We start from the raw sequence: 23,802 nt of genomic DNA, 5'->3' as shown, positions 1-23,802 counted from the left end.
ACTCTTTTCTTCAAGTATGTTGTCAGAACTTGTCACTGTTCTAGTGTTCTAAAAAAAATATATATATATATTCGTTTAAAAAAATAATAATAATCGAATTTCGTTCATAATTATTAAATTCGAATAATATTCGAATATCAAAATTCGTTTCAACAGCCCTAGTGTGCAAAAGCTATTAGAGCGTTGACGCTTCGCGGAGATAATATCTATCATAATCAAAGCTTCTACGCCGATATTTTTTTCGTTTTTCTTTCTTTTATTTGGGGGGGGGGGGGGGGATGGGGAGTCACACAAAAATAAAAAGTCCAGTTTGCCACGAAATGTTGTGAATTTAACGTCATAATAACAACACGTTCCACGTGTTGATAATCCTAATATGACATGCGCTCTGGCTGTATGTACATCCATGTGATAGACGGAGCCAACTTCAGTTTCACTACCAGTCAGTAATAACAAATCCATGTGATAGACAGATCCAATGTCACGTTCACGTTAGTATCTGTGACTGCTGCTAATTCATAACATTATAAACGAATTAAAGGACTTGAATTCACTTGAACACTTGTAACGTTACTCACACTGGGTTAGAAAAGAAGTGTACGAAGATTCATGTTTACAACAACTCTGCAGACCACAGCTCAACGTCAGGTGTGACTACTGGCTGGCTGTTGGGTGCATTTGTTTGTTCTCACGGCGCGTGCCGGTGTGAGTTCCCCGTGTTAAAAACAGTGTTGGCCTGAATGACCCGCCCAGCCAGGAAACTAGAGACTGTCTCACAAAGCTACACTCCACGTTAGATATTATGGAGAGAGAAAGAGAGAGTCGATTGCTGATTTGAGCGTTGATTACCATGGCAATGATTCTAGCTTTGAAGCGTCGATTTTTTGGGTCAGCCCTACTAATTTTGTGCTATTCGGCATAGCACCACCTATACTGGTAAAAACAAAAAGCGCTTTATCAAAATGTGACGCAAGTACTAAATGGAAAACATTTTAAAGCTGTTTGTCGTTTGTCTCCATCACTAATTCTCATGCAGACTGAGTGGCTGTCAGCTGTCAGAGAGAAGCTGTGAAGCTCTGGCCTCACTTCTCAGCTCCCAGTCCTCCAGTCTGAGAGAGCTGGACCTAAGTGACAACGAGCTTCACGATTCCGGGGTGAAGCTGGTCTCTGCTGGACTGCAGAGTCCACACTGCAGACTGGAGACTCTCAGGTAAGATCCATTCACAGCTTTCCTCATGTGATTTGACACGTTGATTTCTCCAAAATAAGGTCCCTGCTCTCAAAACTCTCAGGTCAGTATTCCTCAATCTGCAAAGGGAGACTCTGCAAGTTTGACATCAGGACTCCAGAACATTTTGTCATCTTCACTGAAAATAAAGTTAGGATTTTCCAGAATGTGTTTTGTCTTGACCAACATTCATACACAGCTCTGAACCTGGAGGACTGAGAGAAGATCATCCATGCTTTGATCTCGTCATTTTGAATACTTGAACAAATAGTAAAGCAACGTTAGGAGTAACACTTTATAATTACTATACACTATAAAGCATTAATAAAGCATTAGTAAATAATTAATTCACCATGAACTCATAATTTATAAAGCATTATTCATACATTACTAAGCATTAGTAAGTAAGTCATAAACACAGTTATAAAGGTTTGATTCCCGATTAATAACCTAATCTGTAATGTGTTTAATGATTGTATTCTCATACTTTGTAAATGATAGATTCACCATTTATAAACAAGTATCATATCAATTATAAACCATTTATTTATGAGTTGTTAATGGTTCATAAGATCATTTAGAAAGTGTAAGTAAAGTAATAATTATCACTTTTCAAACGGAAACCCCCCCAATTCTCCTATTTCCCCAAATCCTCGAAACACACAATTGACCTATCGCTAAGCCCCACCCCCCGTCCTCACTCGGACGAACACAAGGCAGACTGACTAGAGTAAATGGCAGCCGTCACTGTCAAAGTTACATCCCAAGACGCTCTTCACAACTTTTTGAGCCCTGATATCGTCTAGAAGCCATCAGAAAGTACTTCACTATGCCATGGCAGTAGCCTACAACATTTAAAGCTATCGATAAAAATAAATGCGATACGTGCATGCCTGGAAACGGCTTTAGCGAATCTTTAATCAAACGTTTTAACGGAGGAAGACAGCAGGCGAGGATAACAGAGGACTCACATCCAGAATTGACATACACTTAGAGTAACCTCTCCGTGGATTATATAGCCTATATGCCGAATTGAAGAGTGGCGCCTGGTAATCTATTTCATGTACCTCTGTATAATCAAGAAACGTTAAATAATGTAGATATTTTTCATAGCGAGACAACGGCACGCACGCATGGGTGGTGATGTAGCAGATCAGCAGAGGCATAGCTTACAGCTTTTAACATCATGTTTTCCTCTCCTGGATCTTTTCTCTTTAGACTACCTCACATTTATTTGGAGAACGGGATTCATTCCAATGTTTTATGGTTTGACTGGTGTCTGGCGATGTTATAATCACATCAATCAATGTGCCTCCTCTTCACTAGTCTCGCTGGCCTGCCTCCTCCCCTCTCTATCTCTTCACCAACTCATGCGCATAACGTAATGACTGGAAACTCGCATAATTCAGCATTTTATTTTGCCGACTTTCTGAATACCATGATGATTTTATGATACCTTTTGGATCATGGAAGCCAAATGAGGGCAGTGTTTCCCACAGGATTTTTTTTTAAACATTTTAAAGTAAAATGCATGAATTTGGTGTACTTTGAGAAAGCTTAAGAGCAAATTTAAAAGGCTAGATCTATGAAAAACATGTCATCATTACTGTGCTGTGGGTTTACAATGACAAACTAAATTTCTCCCTATACGTCAGGGATACTCAACTTGCTTTGCCACTTTCGTGAAATGATAGAAGGTGAGGGGCCAGTTAATAAACAAACAATATACATTTTTCTGTAGCGGATTGTAGGTTTTTGGGGTGTCAGCCGGAGTTTAGGCTGACAGTGTTGTGCACACCGGATAGTTAGTTAGGTTAAGTTAGTTAGGTTAAAGGAACACTCCGCCCATTTTCAACCAGCTTTGTATCATTAGAACATCAGTAGTATATCAGAAAACTGTAAACTGTTTTGAAGTCTGTCATTTAATTTGACAGTTATTGAGTGTTAAAGTGTGGACCAGTGACATCACTGGTCCACACTAACTCAAATTAATAACTCATTAACTCAAATCAACTCTCAATAACTGTCAAACATTCTGTCATTCATCTAGTTTGACAGTTATTGAGAGTTGATTTGAGTTAACGAGTTATTCATTTGAGTGAGTGTGGACCAGTGATGTCACTGGTCCACACTTTAACACTCAATAACTGTCAAATTAAATGACAGACTTCAAAACAGTTTACAGTTTTCTGATATACTACTGATGTTCTAATGATACAAAGCTGGTTGAAAATGGGCAGGGTGTTCCTTTAAGTACATACATAAGTGCCTGGGTAGCGAGCAGATGGCGGTATTTGACAATTTAGCAGCTAAATCATAGATTATTGAAAGATATTCCATATTCCAGACTGAAATGCTATAACAGAAGTATTGGCCAGAATGACATGAACATTTATTGGACACTTATTCAGCGGATATCTTGCATGTTGCGTTCAGGTGCACTGTAAAAAAAAAAAAAAAAAAAATTTGGTCAACATTTTATTGTGGCGGTCAAAATATTATTGTGGCGGCCCGCCACAAATTCCTTTATGTATGGGAAACACTGGAGGGAGAAGACTCGTCAACTCGCTGTCACTCACCACGATCGCAGATTTAACTCCAAAACAGTAGCATTGTGGATGTGAGTGGATCTACATTTACTAGTTTAATATTATCAATTGCCTGGCCTCCCAGGATACCTCGTAATGTTGCATTTACCCCCATGCATATCGTTTGACCATTTTTTCAACTTATAAATGTATAAAACCAGAGGAAACTCACGTTTTCTAGTGCTTCTCTATGGAGCTCTAAGCGGAGAATGTCCGAGTGTATTGTAGAGCTGCACGCGCTGTGATTGGCTCGTCTGCGTTTGGGGCGTGGCTCAGCGATAGGTCAATTGATCCCAAGTGAACCGCCCCATCTGCAAAGCCTTAGGGGAGTAACCCCACCTATCTACTGTTTAGGGATAAATAATTATTACACCTTTGACACTTAAAAACCTATAAAAATACACAAAAATGTCAATTTCACCCACTTCCCGAGGTCGTAGAGACTCATGGATGGGTTCGTTGTAAAGCCCATGCTCACTTCCTGGATAAGCGATGACAATTTCAGAAAGATCAGAGCGTCGGTTCCAAAGTTATTCAAGAAAATCCTCCTATTGGCTGTTTAAAAGGCTCTGGGAGGCTTAATTTGCATTTTTCCCCATCATGCAATTCTGACCCTCTTAGAGACACAAAACCCTGAGTGAAACACATCTCTCAGAATCACCCCCCTGGCCGTTTGGGCATTCAGACATCTGCCTCCATTGGTCAAGGCCAGCCCAGACCTCCTATCTCATTTATTACATGCTTTATAAGGCATAGATAGTCCTCACTTTAGATGAGCTCACATGAAATACTTAACTAATGACTAGTAACTACCTTAATTAATCATGAGTTTGAGTATCAATAAGTGTTGATAAACCATCTATTAACACTCACTAACCATGTCCAAATCATATGCACAAATGTACACATGAATGTACATACATTGTTTAATCATTTACTTACACGTTCTAAATGATCTTATGAACCATTAACAACTCCTAAGTAAATGGTTTGTAATTGATATAATACGTATTTATAAATGGTGCATCTATCATTTACAAAGTATGAGAATACAATCATTAAACACATTAGAGATTAGGTTATTAATCAGGAATAAAATGTTTATAACTGTGTTACTAATGCTTAGTGATGTATGAATAATGCTTTATAAATGATGAATTCATGATGAATTATGTATTTAATAATGGTTTATTAATACTTTATAGTGTATAGTTATTATAAAGTGTTACCACATTGGGTGCTGCTCAGTGATTTTCACTGCACAGTGAGGTTATCGTTTCACAGCACACTGTGGGATATGTCACTAATCACAGTAACGTGAACGTTCACAATCATGACCACTAATCATTACATAATGTTAGGCAAACAACAGATGACTAAATAAATGGTTAATGATAATTGAATGACAGCAATAGCCAATGAGCTGCATTGAGTCATTCAGTTAGAAATCCATGGTGCATCATGAGAATACGGCACTTTAATTGAATTAAACTTAATTGTAAATTGTATTACTAATGTATCAAACTTGGGGAGTGCACTTAGGGGGGCCTGATAGAGTGCAGTGCTGAAATATCGGGCTGTGCGTTCAGGTCCGGGGTGACCACCTCCTCGTCGTCCTCGTCCTCCAACGCCTCTCCCAGCTCAATCAGCTTAGATTTGGCATCCTGTCGCTGTGCTGCTGTTAAAAAAAACAGGTGCTTGTGGCGAGGGTCCAGCATCGTTGCCACCATCCGAGGGGAGGATGTCATCTGGTCGGACTGCAAAATAATAAAATAAAAGTTGCTTAATGACCAATTCAAAATAATGTATTTGGGAAACACATAATTTAAGAGTCGCTGTGCAAAGTGTAATGTTTAGGCTTACCATCATTCGCTCAATCAGGGAGGAGCGGACTTTTCCCTTGAATTCCACCACTCGTGGGCAGTCGCCCTCTTTTCTCAGGAGATGTTCATTGATGAGGCCAAATGTGACAGGATACGTGTTGCTGATGGAGACAGTTAACTCCGCCGACATCGCTGTGGTTGCAATCTTCAGTGCGGATAATACAGGCGCTACGTCCTCCATGAGACGCCAGTATTCATCTTTCAGCTCCAGGTTTCTGGCGAGAGGCAGCTTGGTGACAGTCCGGTCAGATAGGACAGCGACCACCGCCCACCTCTGCTCCACTAGCCGGCCGAACATATCGCAAACTGAATTCCACCAGAAATCTTGATGGACTGGATGAGCTGGTGGGCTGGCAGCCTCTGTTGAGTTTGCTTTTCTTGTAGGGCTTTGGTGGCGACCGTGCTATGGTTAAAGTGGCTCACAAGCCTGCCAGCTGCGGAGATGACTTTGTTGAGGTAGATGGTGAATCCGTCATTTATGGCGAGCTGAAGTGTGTGAGCGAAGCAAGCCACCGAGTACCAGGGCACTCTGCAGGGGGCATTTGCTGCGGTGATGTTCCTCGCGTTATCGTGCACACACGACATAACGTTTCCATCAAGCCCCTACTACTCGTTCACTGCATCCTTTAATTGCTCGGCGAGGTGCTCTGCTGTGTGCCTGCCTGGCAAGCTTCTGGTTAGCAACACCGCACTGCTGACTTCCCAGTCCTGGGTGATGTAGTGGCAGGTGATGGTCACGTAGTTTTCGGTTGTCATGGCAGTCCAGCTATCTGTCGTCAGTGCAACCTTGCCGCTGGTAGATGTAACGTCAGCTAGCTCTGCTAGCAACTTGGACTTAGCATCACCGTATCTCTTCTCAAAGTGCCTGGTGATTGTGCTTCGGCTTGGGATATCGTATGCTGGTTCCAGGAGGTGCATCATTTGCTTAAATCCCCTGCCTTCAACCATAGAGATAGGCATCATGTCTTTTTCTATAACCCCACAGATCGACTGGGTTATTTTCTCTGCTCGCCGTGAGTCACAACTTTTCCTCTTAAACGCTGAGCTGATGGTGGGTTGCTCTAGCGGAGACGAAGAGGAGCCAGCCAATTTATCTGAATGAACACTGTTCAAGTGATAGAGCAGTGCTGTCGTTGTGTTGGTGTAGCTGTACACCGATTCACAGTGTTTGCATACGGCAGTATCTTCTCCTTTCTTATCAAAATGTTCCCACACAACGCTTCTCTTCGCCCTCTTCATGGTCGTTGCAACTGTGTGGGTTTTCCTTTCTATTTCAGACCAATCTTAAAATGGCTGCCTGCCACCAGGTGTTCAGAGTTTACTGTGCCTGCGTGATGTGTCTGAAAAGGGCTATAGTAATACCATTGCGCCCTCTGGTGGATCATTGAGAAATTATTTGAAAACACCATTCTACTGTCAGAAATCAGAACGCACGTTGCTTTTTGTTTTTGTTTTGATCGAGTAATTTTTCTTTGCTCGAGTAAATCCTTAACAAGCAATTAATCGAGTTTCGATTGTGTGCATCCCTAAGCCCAACCAAACGCTGCTGTATACACTGGCTTTGTTTTGTTTGTTTCTGACATTGTCTGACATAAATAGATTTAAAAAAAAAATTGAATTGTCCCTGGGCTGCAAACTCATTTAAACTGTGGAGATCAAAGTGATTTCTGTGGAGAGTAATGTTAGCGTTACTGGCAGGCTCTGTTCCCCCGAGTCGCTGTTTCTAACTCGGCGTGAGAGCGCGCTCGAGGTGGCTGCTGGAGGAGCCAGCTGGAGGTATGTGCGCATGGCCGTGTGCTCCAGACGGCGGGAGGCTTTGCGGAGCTGCACACCGTGGAAAAAGTGCATCAAACTCAGATTGATAATCCTCTAACATCATTTGAGCTTATTGAGGTAATATATTAATATTGTAACAACAGATATTACAGATATAACGTCTATAATGAAGACGTGCCAACTTTGATGACGTGGTGTCCAGTATTTTAAGAGCAGAGGGATTTTTCATTTCCTGGAAAGTTGCTGTTTTGGAGATGCGTGGTTTACATCGGACAGCGACGATATGTAATGTTACACAAACACGCAAAGTTCAAATTAAGCAGCAAATATTGAATTAGTAGGTGGGGTTCCTCCATATTTTGTGTAAAGCCAGAGAGTATGGAATACACAGGGAGAAGAGAACCACATGTATGATAAGAACATTTCAGCAAGTATGAAGTTGATTTAAAAAATCCTGCTTTAATTTGTGCTGTCCAGCCCTCCCACAGCTATCAAATATGGCATTCACAAAAAAAACTTATTTGCAAGACATTGTTGAGTGACACTCTCTCCCTCTCTCTCTCTCTCACACACACACACAATTCTCTCTCTCTCTCTCTCTCTCTCTCTCTCTCTCTCTCTCTCTCTCTCTCTCTCTCTCTCTCACACACACACACACGCACACACACACACACACAGTTCTCTCTCTCTCTCTCTCTCTCTCTCTCTGACTCTATGACACACACACACACACAGACAGACACAAATGAGATAACACTGTCAGTCATGTTTCGGGTCTAAACACTAATGTATGAGAGTAGTTCTGAACGTAAACTTACTTTGATGTCACATCAGTGATATATATTGAATATATTGAGATCCTGTGTCCACTCCGTTCTTGCTCACTACAGTGTGGCAGACTGTAGTGAAAAGCTTCTCCATCCGCTAAGTGGTTTCTACTTTAGTCGTGCGTGACGACCGCATGTTTTTGATCATTGTCAGTCCCTCCAAAACATACAACTGTTGCTGTTTTCCACCTGTGAGTTTTGTTGCTTCCACACATGTATCTCAATCAAAATAAAAGCTCTCTGCAGAGCCATGTCATTGTGACCTCATGACATTTTTAAGGACATTTCATATTATTTTGAAGGAGCGGCGGCCAAGATTTATCATCAGTGGACCATCGCTACTAAATGTATTTTATTAAACCGGACGGACAAACCCTGTCACACACACACACACACACACACACACACACACACACACACACACACACACACACACACACACACACACACACACACACACACACACACACACACACACACTTTTTTGGAGGCACTGTGAAATTTGTCCTCCCCGTTTGACCCATCCTGGCTCATCCCTCGTTCCTTCATGGTCAGGCCAGGAGCGGTGAACTTCTTCCAACTGCTGCCAGTCAGACCACGATCTTCTGCATCTTTTTAGTGAGGCTTATATATGGAAGAACCCCAGTGGAGCACGGCGAGAACATGCAAACTCCACACAGAAAGGCCCTTTGGCGAGGTAGCCCACGTGGGGAGTAGGACTGAAGACATGTCGGAACACCAGGGGCGATTTTAGGATCAGGGCCCAGTTGCACAAAGCTCCTTATGTTAAGATTTCCATTAGGGTCCGAGTTAAGTGTCCATAAAATAGAATCGACTACACAAAACACCCTTAAATCTTCTCCATATAAGGTTAAACATTTTAGGGAAAACATAAGCACAAGATTTAAGGGTGTTTTGTACAGCAAATTCTATTTTATGGACACCTTAACTCGGACACAAGTACAAAGTAACATTTGCTTTGTAGGCATAAACAAAAGTAAAATAAAACTAGAAAAGTGCACTCAGTAGAGTGCAGATCTCCACCAGGTGCTGCTACACCTCACCATGGCCAAACCCAAACCCAACTGCTAAGAAAACCACTTGCAAATTACAAGGCAACATTAACATTGTTTAAAGGTCCATTCAGCCATTTTGTGTTAAAATAGCCTAAATGTTAAATGGCTATATTCTGACAGCAATCACACATATAGTCCACCTCCCACTATCCAATCAGAGAAATGTTGACATTTTCTGGGAAACAGAAGGTCAGATCGCGATGGCTCTAAAGGACTATAATGTATTTTTTCACAATTGTGAATTGAGACTGTCTGCCACAGCTGTCAATCATCCCTTTGTATATCAAATAACTACTTAAAAACAAACTGATCACAAACATGACCACTTGAACATGATTAGCATGATAAGAACCATCTAAAATGATAGAAACCACCTTTGGGAAATAATATCTGGTGTGTACGTTGATTGTTTAGTTTGGCTCATTTTTATTCGATTGACAGACACACAGTCAATCAATTATTGACGGTAGATAAAAATGTCCAAAAATATGTCCATAAAAACATAAAAACACCCTTAAATCTTCTCCATAAGGTTAAACATTTTAGGGAAAACAAAAGCACATGATTTAAGGGTGTTTTGTACAGCAAATTCTATTTTATGGACACCTTAACTCTGACTCTGAGGGAAATCTTAACCTAAGGTGCTTTGTGCAACTGGGCCCTGACCTTTAGGGGTGCTCCCCCTAAAGCCCCCCCCCCCCCACACACACACACACACACGCACACACACACGCGCACACGCACACACGCACACGCACACACACACACACACACACACACACACACACACACACACACACACACACACACACACACACACACACAGAAGTACATCGTAAAGTAAAATGGATCAGGTGCATTTTGAGGGCAAAATGAAGAGGCTACATCTATGAAGAACTACACACATCACATTCAGGGTTCTTGCACTATTTCCAAAGTCAAATTTAATGCTTTTTAAGACTTTTTAAGACCTCAACAACCATAATTTAAGACCCAAAATAAATTATTTAATAGAAAATAGGGCTTGAGATCATATCTGGCTATTTTTAGGCTGAATGGCATATCACAGTTATCAGTATTATTATTATGGTTGTTAAAATGTGCTGAAAATGTTCAAAAACACTCACTCACTCTAATGTCATAATTATCTTCTTTTCTGTTCTGTGGCTCTACAATGATGAACAAAATATTGGCTCCCTATATATATATTCAGCATACAGGTTACACTTATGGTAGAATACTGCTTGCTTAAATACAATGGCCCATCTATACCAAAATCACTTCCAGGGGAGAACACAAGTATAAGTAACATTTGCTTTGTAGGCATAAACACAAGTAAAACAAAACTAGAAAAGTGCACTCAGTAGAGTGCAGATCTCCACCAGGTGCTGCTACACCTCACCATGGCCAAACCCAAACCCAACTGCTAAGAAAACCACTTGCAGATTACAAGGCAACATTAACATTGTTTAAAGGTGCATTCAGCGATGTTTTTGTGTTAACACATTCACTGCCAGCCTTTTTTTTTTTTACTGTAGGTAGGTTCTGCCAGAGGGTTTTTTTGAGGATTCTGGCTCATTTTACAAGAGCCGAGGATTATTTTCTGCTTGGAGTTTGTGAACACAAAGTTCACAAAAGTACTAATAGAATGTGTGCTTTCTCTGTCTAAAAGAGTTAGTTTGTAGAGTTAGTAGTTATGTAGATATTAGCCGTTGAGTACAGCATGGTTTCAGCGTCTGAGAGTGAAAGCTGAGATAATCGCAGTTTTGTGAAATTCAATCAAACAGGCAGAACAGTCACTTTAACCATTTATTTTTGGCATCAGTGAGAGATCAGACATCTAAACAATATAGTTCTGAACGCCCTCTCCTTCAAACTCCTCCCTCCGTGGGCGTGTCTGGTGGCTTTCAGCCTGCGTTTGTCACAAGCGAGTGTTCTGCTGCTGCTGCTGCTGCTGCGAGTTTGAGCAGCCTCCCTCCCTGGCAGCGAGTGTGGATAGGGCTCACTTGTTTCTTGGGTTTGAGAGCTTTGATGAAGCTTTGTGCGATTCTAGGCTTTATGCTGCATGTTTCAAAGTGTGTTTTCCACCCAGTCTATTTTTGGAATCCCCCACCGCCAGCTCCCAGCGCGATAATGCGCGAAAGTGAAAGCGTTTTCGCCAATCCATTTTACAGTAGAGAATGGTTTCCTCGCGCGTTACCCTACAGTTTTGGCTCTGCTTTTCCTAGTGTGGAGAGCACTGTCGCCACTTAGTGGGTCCGTGGAATGGGTTGTACACGTTCGCTGACTCCAATATTTTTATAGGAGACGTGGGGAGCGTTGATCCACCCACGTCCGACCGTCAAAAAAAAAAAAAAAAATTTAAGCCGAGATAACTCGTCTTTGGCAGTGAACCGTTGGATTCTGTAAGCCGAGATAACTTGTCAATGGCAGTGAACGTGTTAAAATAGCCTAAATGTTAAATGGCTCTATATTCTGACAGCAATCACTGAAATAGAGTGTTTGGTCAGTAACTCCAAACCCCCCCCGCTGTACTCTGTCTCTCCTGTAGCCCTGCATGCAGGGGGGACGTATCGTCCACCTCCCACTATCCAATCAGAGAAATGTTGACATTTTCTGGGAAACAGAAGGTCAGATAGCGATGGCTCTAAAGGACTATAATGTATTTTTTCACCTCAAATCCAACAGTGCCACCCATGAGTAGGCAGGGCTACAGGAGAGAGACAGCATACAGCGGGCGGTTGGGAGTCTATGGAATTACAAAGTTCCTGTAATAACATAGCAGACTATTACATAGTTCCTGCATTCAGCCTTTTCAAGGGTATTTTTTCTAATTCAGTTGCACAGATATTGTGATGTATGGTAAATAAATCTTGCAATGGCAGAATCGCCATATTGTGATACCATCATTATCGTGGGCAACGTATCGTGATAGTATCATATCGTGAGTTGGCAAAAACAAAAAGCGCTTTATCAAAATGTGACGCGAGTACTAAATGGAAAACATTTTAAAGTTGTTTGTCTCCATCACTAATTCTCATGCAGACTGAGTGGCTGTCAGCTGTCAGAGAGAAGCTGTGAAGCTCTGGCCTCAGTTCTCAGCTCCCAGTCCTGCAGTCTGAAAGAGCTCGACCTGAGTGACAACGAGCTTAACGATTCAGGGATGAAGCTGGTCTCTGCTGGACTGCAGAGTCCACACTGCAGACTGGAGACTCTCAGGTAAGATCCATTCACAGCTTTCCTCATGTGATTTGACACGGCTCCCACAGCTCATCAAATATGGCATTCACAAAAAAAAATTATTTGCAAGACATTGTTGAGTGACACTCTCTCCCTCTTTCCCTCTCTCTCCCCCCCACACACACACACACACACACACACACACACACACACACACACACACACACACACATACACACACATGAGATAACACTGTGAGTCATGTTTCGGGTCTAAACACTAATGTATGAGAGTATTTCTGAACGTAAACTTACTTTGATGTCACATCAGTGATATATATTGAATATATTGAGATCCCGTGTCCACTCCGATCTTGTGAGCATGACTGCTCACTACAGTGTGGCAGACTGTAGTGAAAAGCTTCTCCATCCGCTAAGTGGTTTCTACTTTAGTCGTGCGTGATGACCGCATGTTTTTGATCATTGTCAGTTCCTCCAAAACATACAACTGTTGCTGTTTTCCACCTATGAGTTTTGTTGCTTCCACACATGTATCTCAGTCAAAATAAAAGCTCTCTGCAGAGCCATGTCATTGTGACTTCATGACATTTCATATTACACACACACACACACACACACACACACACACACACACACACACACACACACACACACACACACACACACACACACACACACACACACACACACACACACACACACACACACACACACACACACACACACACACACACACACACACACACACACACACACACACACAGGGCCCAGTTGCACAAAGCTCCTTATGTTAAGATTTCCATTAGGGTCCGAGTTAAGGTGTCCATAAAATAGAATCGACTACACAAAACACCCTTAAATCTTCTCGATAAGGTTAAACATTTTAGGGAAAACATAAGCACAAGATTTAAGGGTGTTTTGTACGATTCTATTTTATGGACACCTTAACTCGGACACAGGTACAAAGTAACATTTGCTTTGTAGGCATAAACACAAGTAAAATAAAACTAGAAAAGTGCACTCAGTAGAGTGCAGATCTCCACCAGGTGCTGCTACACCTCACCATGGCCAAACCCAAACCCAACTGCTAAGAAAACCACTTGCAGATTACAAGGCAACATTAATATTGTTTAAAGGTGCATTCAGCGATGTTTTTGTGTTAAAATAGCCTAAATGTTAAATGGCTCTATATTCTGACAGCAATCACTGAAATAGAGTGTTTGGTCAGTAACTCCAAACCCCCCGCTGTACTCTGTCTCTCCCCTGTAGACATATAGTCCACCTCCCACTATCCAATCACAGAAATGTTGACATTTTCTGGGAAACAGAAGGTCAGATCGCGATGGCTCTAAAGGACTATAATATATTTTTTTCACAATTGTGAATTGAGACTGGCTGCCACAGCTGTCAATCATCCCTTTGTATATCGTCAAATAACTACTTAAAAACAAACTGATCACAAACATGACCACTTGAACATGCATTAGCATGATAAGAATGATCTAAAATGATAGAAACCACCTTTGGGAAATAATATCTGATGTGTACGTTGATTGTTTAGTTTGGCTCATTTCCCACCCACTAACATGGCAGAGGCGGGACTTGTGACCTATACTGGGACTGACCGCCAGGGCGGCGATCTAAGATGATTTGGCCTCACTGAAAAGAGCTGATATCCTGTCCATTCTTTTTACAGTCAATGATCTATACCTCCATATAATGAAACTGTGTGTGTGTGTGTGTGTGTGTGTGTGTGTGTGTGTGTGTGTGTGTGTGTGTGTGTGTGTGTGTGTGTGTGTGTGTGTGTGTGTGTGTGTGTGTGTGTGTGTGTGTGTGTGTGTGTGTGTGCAGGCTGTCATTCTGTATGATCTCAGAGGAAGGCTGTGCTTCCCTGGCCTCAGCTCTGAGCATCAACCCCTCCCATCTGAGAGAGCTGGACCTGAGCTACAATCATCCAGGAGCCTCAGTGAAGGTCCTCTCTGATGGACTGGAGGATCCACACTGGAGACTGGAGACTCTCAGGTATTGAGAGACAACGCCTGCTAGAAGGCTGAGAGTCACACACATCTTCTCTGTCTCAGTGAGAAGAGGAGGAATCTGCTCATCTGACTTTGTTTATTCCTCCAGTGTGGACCATGGTGGAGCGCAGAGGCTGAAACCAGGTGTGAGGAAATGTAAGTGTGTATTTAGTTTGATTCATTAACAAACTAACTTCAATGTCAGAATCAGAGTTATTTTATTCACCCAGGTATGTTTTCACTTACAAGGAAACTGACTTGGTGTGACCGCCTAATTTTAGTTGTATGAACGACCGTGGACAATAGCTCCCTCTTGAGGGACTTTCTAACAGACTTAATGTGAAAGCAGCTGTGAGCCTATAACCATTATGACTTATAAGCGTATATAACCCTAACCCTCCTGAGGGACTTTCTAAGAGACTTAATGTGAAAGCAGCTGTGAGCCTATAACCATTATGACTTATAAGCATATATAACCCTAACCCTCCTGAGGGACTTTCTAAGAGAGAAAAGTTCAAGTTAAAAAATATAGCTGCAAGCGGCAATTGAGGCGTCCAGGCACAATTTGAAAAGACAGACAGAGAGACAAAACATTACTATACTGTAGGTAGAAAGACACATATAGAGATAGAGAAATACAGATAAGATATGAACTTTTTGCATTTTTAGCACCCACTAGTGGTAGTTTGGGTGTGTTCCAGCAACACTGCTCAACATGTCTTACTTTTGGTGGGATTTGATGAATGGATTATGAGAGTTAGGAGGACATGTTTCGTTAAAGCGTTGGGGCCCTATAGCGTACACCGGTGCAGAAGGCATCTGCGGTAGCGTTTGCGTCTGTGCTGGCTCTCTTTCCTATCGTCCACCTGCACACCTGCAGGCCGTGCGCCCGGTGCCGGGAAGATAGCAAGCAGCTTTGTGCTCCCAAACGCGCCCGTGGGCGTGCTGCTCTGAAAAGTAGGTGTGTCCATGGAAAATCCTGACACACTGCCATCGTACAGATGAGCACAAACAACTGTGTTTAGACGAGCTGAGACCACTTCTTACCACAATCTACACCTCTCTCTCTCTCCAAATCTCTCTGTTTTGTCTATGTCTCTCTCTCAGGTTTATAACTTCATAAAGAAATGAAAGACCCACTTATTAAAAAGAGGCAACTCAAATAGTAATATAATATTACAACTACTACTACTAATAATAAATAAATAACTTTATTTATATAGGACGAATCAGCATGACATCACAACAACAAAAACAGCACTTAGTGAACTCAGTTAACTAGTATGAGTTGTGCCAAACAAACGTTAATATCTCAAAAACTATCCATCACATCACTTATATTTAGACTCTGTGAGTGAGAGCAGAAGTAGCTCAAGAGTTTGATGTATAATATATGTATGTTGTGTTAAAGTTGTGTGAACTGTCACAGTTTTGTGTGGATTTAGTCTAAAGTCCAGCCTGCTATGTGAGACACACTCAAGGCTGGTCCCATTATAAAGGCTGAAAAAAGCATCAAACATAAAGTGTGATTTCTCAAAGAGTACAAACGATAAATTAAAGCTGAGTTAAGATAAAGTCCTAAAAGTGCTGACTCGTTGAAAGTTTAAATGGAGTGTTAAAGTATGAAGGAGCAGTTAGAGGTCAAAGAGGGCGTGGTTTCACATTGAACTCTGTTTAAAACCAACAGCAGTTTCCTCCAGAAGCTGTGAAGCGGTTTGTTCCAAACAGCCTGATCCCCCATCCAGCAGCTTTCATCAGATCAAATACAGCTCAAAGTGCTTCACACACACACACACACACACACACACACACACACACACACACACACACACACACACACACACACACACACACACACACACACACACACACACACACACACACACACACACACACACACACACACACACACACACACACACACACACACACACACACACACACACACACTAGGGTTTAATCCCGGGAAACGGGATTCCCGGGAAATGGCATCCAACCCATTTCCTGTTTTCTGGAAAATCAATGACGGGAAACTGGGAAAAAATGTTGTTGTATTTTTACATGCAGAACATATTGGAATAGGCCTATATTTAGAAATATGCAGACAGTTTACTTTCTTAAATGATGTAGCCTATGTTTTAAAATAACATGTAATATATTAGGCTACTGTAAGCATTGTAAAGTCATTAAATGATCACGATGTACATGTATAGACCTTATTCTCTAACCCTGGACAGCACCATATTGTTGACATACCGTCCTGCGCGCACACAGCGCTGCAGCTGACAACTAGTAACAGCCTTATTGTCGTTTCTGTTCCATTACAAAATAGCGATGCTAATGACACCAATAAAAACCCAACAGTTGTTATTTGTATGCTGCCGACGGCAGCCGTTAATGCCTGTAATAAATAAACAAAAGAACGAGGTGAACAGACTTTGCTGTGAGGAGCTGTCAGAAAGTTTCACCTGTCTCAACTAACTATCCACACACACCTCCTGTGCTGCGGACGTATCCCCAGTGTCGCTCCCTTCACGTCTGTGGACGGTAGAGATAGAAACAAACCACGGGGACTTTATTGCTGTCATTACTACAGCCGTGTGTAACGCAGGTCACCATCCGAACACAATTGGAACGATACAGGTAACGCTAATGGCGGCTAGCTTCCTATAAACGCTGCTCTTACATAGGCTGTCACTTTGAGAGCTGCTGCGTTATGTCAACAATATGGCGGCGGTGGGCGTGCCAGTACGTGAGTGACGTCAATCGAATAAGATCTATAGGCATTTCAGAGACATCAAAGTGAATCAATCAACCAACAATCAATCAATTTTCTATTTATATAGCGCCAAATAACGAGGTATTGCAGGCAGATTTTAATACTATCTTCTCTGACAACAATGCTATAGCCAGTCATTTGAAATTTGATATCCTTTGCAGAGTGGAATTAATTTCTGATTTTATTTCGGCGTGTTTTAGCCATGTGCCTTTGTGCGCTGTGCGCCGGTGGAACACAGACTGAAAGCTTATTGCACAACATAGCCTAATAAACACAAAGCCCACGATGTTTCTTTTCTTTTCTACACTTCTGACTTGCTTGAGGGGATTGTGTCATGACCGTTAATGCAGTAGCCTACGAGACGGCGATTGAGCACCGTGCAAACTTCACCAGCGGTGAAAACGACAATCAGCCCAGCCGTGCGTCCTCGGTTCGTGTGCCCCAGGTTGGGCAATGGGCATGATGGTCTGGTTGTAGGCGATGTCCGTGCACAGAGGGGTGGAGATAGTCTGATACAGCCGTGCTCCGGTATGCGGTATGGAGATGTCTGGGCACGGCTGGAAGACGAGCAGTGCAGCCGCCAGAGCGCAGCGCAGCAGCCCATATAAAAGCACACATTGACAGGTATCAGACAGCATTGATGTTGTGCGTAAAAGAGCGTGAAAACAGGCTGATCGACGCGTTTACGGCTCCATTCCTTCCACGGCAGTTTCCACAACTCTCTAAGAAAATATTTAGCCTAGGCTACTACAGGATTTATTCATACGTCAATCCAGGCGATTGGTGAATTATATAAACTAACGGCACTATATAGCCTAATACCTATATAGGTGCAGCCTACTAAAAACAGCCTAAAAAGTAAGTTAAATTGTGATGTTTTGCCTTAGTTAATTAATATTAATGGCACCAAATAATACATTCATCATAGGTATATTTCTCCTTATATTTCTCCTACTATAAAAAAAAAGATACACGACAAATTTCCCGGGATTCCCGGGAAAGAGGTCTTAATTTCCCGTTTCCCGGTATGGCTCATTTTCGGGAAAAATATGAAACCCTAACACACACACACACACACACACACACACACACACACACACACACACACACACACACACACACACACACACACACACACACACACACACACACACACACACACACACACACACACACACAGACAGTGCTTCACACAATACATTATTCAAACCATAAGGAATAAGATCATAGAAAAGACAAACCATCTCACTCTGCCCATTGATTGAGACAATTATGCATGAGGAGATTCTGTTCCAACACACACACACACACACGCACGCACACACACACGCACACACACACACACACACACACACGTGTGCGCGCGCACACACACACACACACACACACACACACACACACACACACACACACCTAGACACACACGCACACACACATGCCCACACATAGACACACACGCACAGACACAGACACACACACATGCGCACACATAAACACACACACAGACACAGGCACACACACATGCGCACACATAGACACACACACATGCGCACACATAGAGCAGGGCTCGACATTAACGGATGCCCGGTTCCGGGCAACCCAAAAAATTGACAACCATTTCTTGGCCTTTGGTTGCCATAGTGGCAACCACGTTTTAACATGTAAAAAATGAGCACAGCAGCAAACAGCAAAATATGCACCAAATAAATATGTTTTAATACTTGAGTGACACGCTGACATTTTATTGCTGTTACAATGGGAACGATGTTGCTAATTACCAGAAGGAACCCAGTAGACACGTGCGGTGTGTTTACTCAGGTCAGACGCTGCGCGCACACCGGCTCAGCTGCAAGCACACGTTTGATATGGCCAAACAGATAGAAGTTGTCTGGCTGTGTGAAAGCCCCAACTAACATTAACCTGGTGTGGTGTCAACATCACAAATGAACCAGCAAGAAAGATGATTCGACTGACAAATAACCAGATGAACCGCTTGCACGAAAAAACAATGGCATTTGAGAAAAAGAGGACAACCGTGTCAGGGGAAACACACCTACTCGTAAACTATGTATGAATGTAACGAGGCGAAGTGCGTCTGAACTGCACGCGGAAAGTATTCCATGAGAAAACACCCGCGTGTCATACATACGCAGCCCATGAGATCGGGTTGGAGAGAGAGGGATTGCGGCGGGGACAGAGCGGGCGGGCCAAGGCCGCTTCTGGGCCTTTTGGGGCCATCGACATAAAAAGAGATATCATTCATATATATCTCAATGTTTGGGGCCCCATGCAAAATCTTCGAGTGGGGGCCCCAAACCACTGTCATCATAGTATGAACATGAATGAGAGGCATAGGCTACTTCATTATCAATAACGCATTTAATTAATAAATTAAGCACAATATGAACAATAACTGCTAAAAAATATATGAAAATGAAAGTTCACAAATATTAATTAAACAAATCCTTTCAGTGCAAATGCATTATAAAAACAAAAAATAACTAAGATTTGTTTAGAAAACGAAATTACACAAATGTATTATTATTATTATTATCATTATGTAACCTCCTCTTGCCCCCTGTAGGCTCTGACCAGCAGAGTCACATACACAGCAGTATCTAGAATGAGCTGGATGTTATACTGGCCTAAGTACGCCTATATAATTTCAATAACAGGATCCTGAGTTTCTAGCTGTTGGTGTTGAGCTGGCTAGATCTCCTATTTATCAGTAAGAGTCAGTTCAGTACCCTGTACTACAAAGCTATCTTAACAGACCCGCGATCTGTCACTTTGATCTGGTTTGACTGAACAGGATCAAAGCTATCTAGTTTAAGGATACTACGAGGCTGGTTTTCTACTGGATAACTGAAGCTGGCTTTATCTGGGATCTGCCTGTGCACGCGCACGTTTTTCGCTCGTGCACAGGCGCGCATCCACGCGAAAGAGGTGCGCTAGCCAATCACATTATGAACAGCTGAGTTGATCCACGCCCACACCCATTTCCACACCCATTTCCTCGTTCAATGAAAGCGCAGTGCATGATCAGAGTTTTAGCGGATATTTAATGTATCCGCGATTTAATGTCAGAATGAAAATCCGCGTTGGATAGTCTGCTGAAGGGCTGTCTAAAGCAGCAGCTTGTATTCACATCAGTCATTTGATTTACTTTGATCAGCGATTTCTGTCTGATACAGCTGCATTGATACAGCAGCAACAAATGTAAATGTGTAATCTCAGTCTATACATTTCCACAATCTGTAAGCCTATTTAGACCATAGATTTAGAAATGCATGCTCAATGAATAATGATCTCTATCACTCATGTGTGTGGTTGCACTGATCGAATAATTCATATATAAAATAGCCTAGTATAAAGCCTAATAGCCTACTATAAAAGAGAAAACTGCTGAACTGAATTGAGACGATGTGGGCATAGTTATCATTGATAAAAACTAGCCTATTTTTGCTCATATATTGGCATACAGCCTACAGGACACAGTTCCAGCTGAAAGATGCAAGAATAGCCTGCATATTTAGTATTGGGGCTATCCCATATTTATCCCATATCTATATTATATGTATAGGCTTTTCTGGCATGTAGCAGAATATCACCCTCACTCCATTTGAGGGTCCGTTCATGATATGCGCCGCGGTGATTAATAGTGATCATATTTCTCCACGCATCGTTGAGCTGTTAAGACATAAAGTGGTAAGTAGGCTTAATTTAATTATGTAGCCTACAGAGCCACGAATGTTTTGCTTGTTCTATTCTCAGTTGACTGCAATCTATTTTTCATATGGCGATCTTATGAATGGTGAGTGACTCCAGAGAGCCGATTATATGGGTCTCTCATGGATTTTGATCTTATCCTCTGAAGCTAACCTGGTCGCGACCAGGTTAGCTTTGCAGCGTCAGTTGCCATGGTAATTGAAAGTTAACTTGCTTTGTAGTACGGCTAAACCAGGTTTAAACTCAAACTTACTCGGATAAGGCATTAAACTAGCTTCGTAGTACAGGCTACAGGCTTGAATAAATGAATAATAGCGCGGTGCCTCCACTGTGGAATTACTCAACTCTATGAGCTAAATGTGTATTCCCCAGAAATAAAAGTAAGTATGTGTGTATCAGTATGTAAGTGTAAACCTAATAATAATAAATTGTTCAGGACAACAAGATAAAAAGGAATAACAAATATAAATGTATTTAGATTGTGTTGTATTGGTTTAACACAAAATAAACACAAAATTCACAATACCAGGAATCTTAAAATAACAATAAACGTTTCAAGTTTACCCAATAATAAGATAAAAGTTCCAAATGTACCTTGTGTTAATTTACCTTATAGTGCAAAAATACCCCAAAAAATATGTAGGCCACTCACGATCCAGCCACGTTAATCCTCTTCTCGCGATTTTGCGGCGTTATTTAAGCTGACTGTCCCTCACGCGGGTTCGAAAAGAGGGGTGGCTTTAGCTCAGGAGGTAGAGCGGGTCGGCGAATGACGCAAGGGTTGGCGGTTTGATCCCCGCTCCCTCCCAGCTGCTGTCGTTGTGTCCTTGGGCAAGACACTTAACCCTCCTGGCAGCCTGCCACCATTGGTGTATGAATGGGTGAATGTAGACTATCTACTGATTGTAAAGCGCTATATAAATGCAGGCCATTTACCATTTACCATTTAGAGCAGAAACGTCCGTCTTGATAGTAAGTTACGAGACTTGCACGTTATCACTTTAGTCTTGGCTTCACTTCACTTCAAACTGTAGAAAAGAGTTTCGGACTGCGACACGCACACGAGTCTCGACTGCACAGTAATATTTGTGCCAATACCTTGACGTATTTCAGTCAACAAATATTATTATCTCCAAACGTTAAACTTTGTTTTATACTGCACGCAGCTCAGTTCCCAAACGTCTTCACATGTGTCTCTCTCTGACCAGACTGGTGACAGCCTAGTATGCTTTCCGGATTCCTCCTAGCCCCACCCCAGTCATTTTTCATTGGCTTAGAGCACAGCAGCGCGATCCCCGATTGGCTTAGCAACATGTCACTCAACAAACAATAAGAACTTGGCGCAAATAGGAAAATGAACATTCACAAGAAAACAAGCATCACGGTGAATGTAGTTTCTCATTAAATTCACCCATACTGGAATAAAAACACTCTAATCACATTTCCCATAAGAAAGAAAACACTGTTATCACGTTTCTCATTTACCTATATTTCTGAGGTCTCTACAATTATTACTACTACACCCGGTGCGCGCACTGAATAGGCCTATTATACTATATACTATAGACTATTATACTTTTCTGTCACATCGTCATTATTAAGCCGGCTTATCAGAATCAGAATCAGAATCACTTTTATTGCCACAGTATGCAAGTTACATACGAGGAATTTGTCTTAGTGTCTGTATGCAGTGTAGTGGTCACATCAATATACAGAGATAAGAAGTGGGAAGATAACTAAAGACAATCACAAAGTTGCAAGTGTAATCAAATCGAGTAAATATATACAATATGTACATGAGTGGTGAAGTGTTCTGTGGATGATAAATATGAATTTACGTTGAATTTACATGAGATTTACAGACTGAGTTAAATATACATTAAATAGGCAGTGGATTTACATGAATTTACAGTCGGAGTTAAATAAGAGTTTACATTGAAATGTACAGGCTAAGTTAAATAGGCATTCAATGTGCAGGGAGTTCCAGTTTTATGGGGGGGGGGGGGGTTCAGTTGAGTTTAGGAGGAGGTAGTGGTGAGTTTGTATGTGTGTGTGTGTGTGTGTGTGTGTGTGTGTGTGTGTGGGGGGGGGGGGGGGGGTTGTTAGTGAGGTCCTTGGTGGAAGGGGTTTCCGGGCCTTGTTGGTGAGGCTGATGGCGGTTGGGAAGAAGCTGGTCTTGTGGCGGGTGGTTCTGGTCTTGGCAGACCTCAGTCTCTCGCCGTGGGGGAGTGTCTTCAAGAGTTTGTGGCCAGGGTGGGATGGGTCAGCCATGATCTTGCGAGACCGCTTCAGTGTCCTGGCTGCATGCAGGTCCTGGAGGGATGGCAGGTTGCATCCGATTATCTTCTCATCGCAGCGGATGATGCGTTGAAGTCTGTTAGTGTCTTTGAGAGTGGCAGCAGCATACCAGACAGTGATGGAGGAGGTGAGGATGGACTCAATGATGGAGGTGTAGAAGTGCACCATCGTGGCCTTTGGCATTTTGAATTTCTTTAGCTGCCGTACAAAGTACATCCTCTGCTGTGCCTTCTTGGTGAGAGCTCTGATGTTCAGCTCCCATTTTAGGTCCTGGCTGATGATGGTCCCCAGGAAGTGGAAGAACTCCACAGTGTTGACTGGGGAGTCACCCAGGGTGATGGGGGAAGGTGGTGCTTTGTTCCTCCTTATGACTGCATAGTATCATTATTACTCAAAATAT

At 42.2% G+C, this 23,802-nt stretch overlaps 1 protein-coding gene across 2 annotated transcripts in view; it reads left to right on the top strand.

The window, feature by feature from the left end:
* Window positions 1-23,802, top strand: part of LOC310789400 (NACHT, LRR and PYD domains-containing protein 3-like) — a 291,155-nt gene that overhangs the window by 258,303 nt on the left and 9,050 nt on the right. For both annotated transcript variants that reach the window (XM_083651041.1, XM_083651042.1), the window contains 4 exons: window positions 1,037-1,210; window positions 12,424-12,597; window positions 14,430-14,600; window positions 14,706-14,752. In XM_083651041.1, coding sequence (XP_083507167.1) covers window positions 1,037-1,210; window positions 12,424-12,597; window positions 14,430-14,600; window positions 14,706-14,752 — 566 coding nt within the window. The remainder of the gene's footprint in view (window positions 1-1,036; window positions 1,211-12,423; window positions 12,598-14,429; window positions 14,601-14,705; window positions 14,753-23,802) is intronic.

This window comes from Poromitra crassiceps (assembly GCF_964638095.1).
Source record: "Poromitra crassiceps genome assembly, chromosome: 14".
In the NCBI taxonomy this organism is placed as follows: Eukaryota; Metazoa; Chordata; class Actinopteri; order Beryciformes; family Melamphaidae; genus Poromitra; species Poromitra crassiceps.
This window is presented reverse-complemented; position numbering and strand designations above follow the sequence as displayed.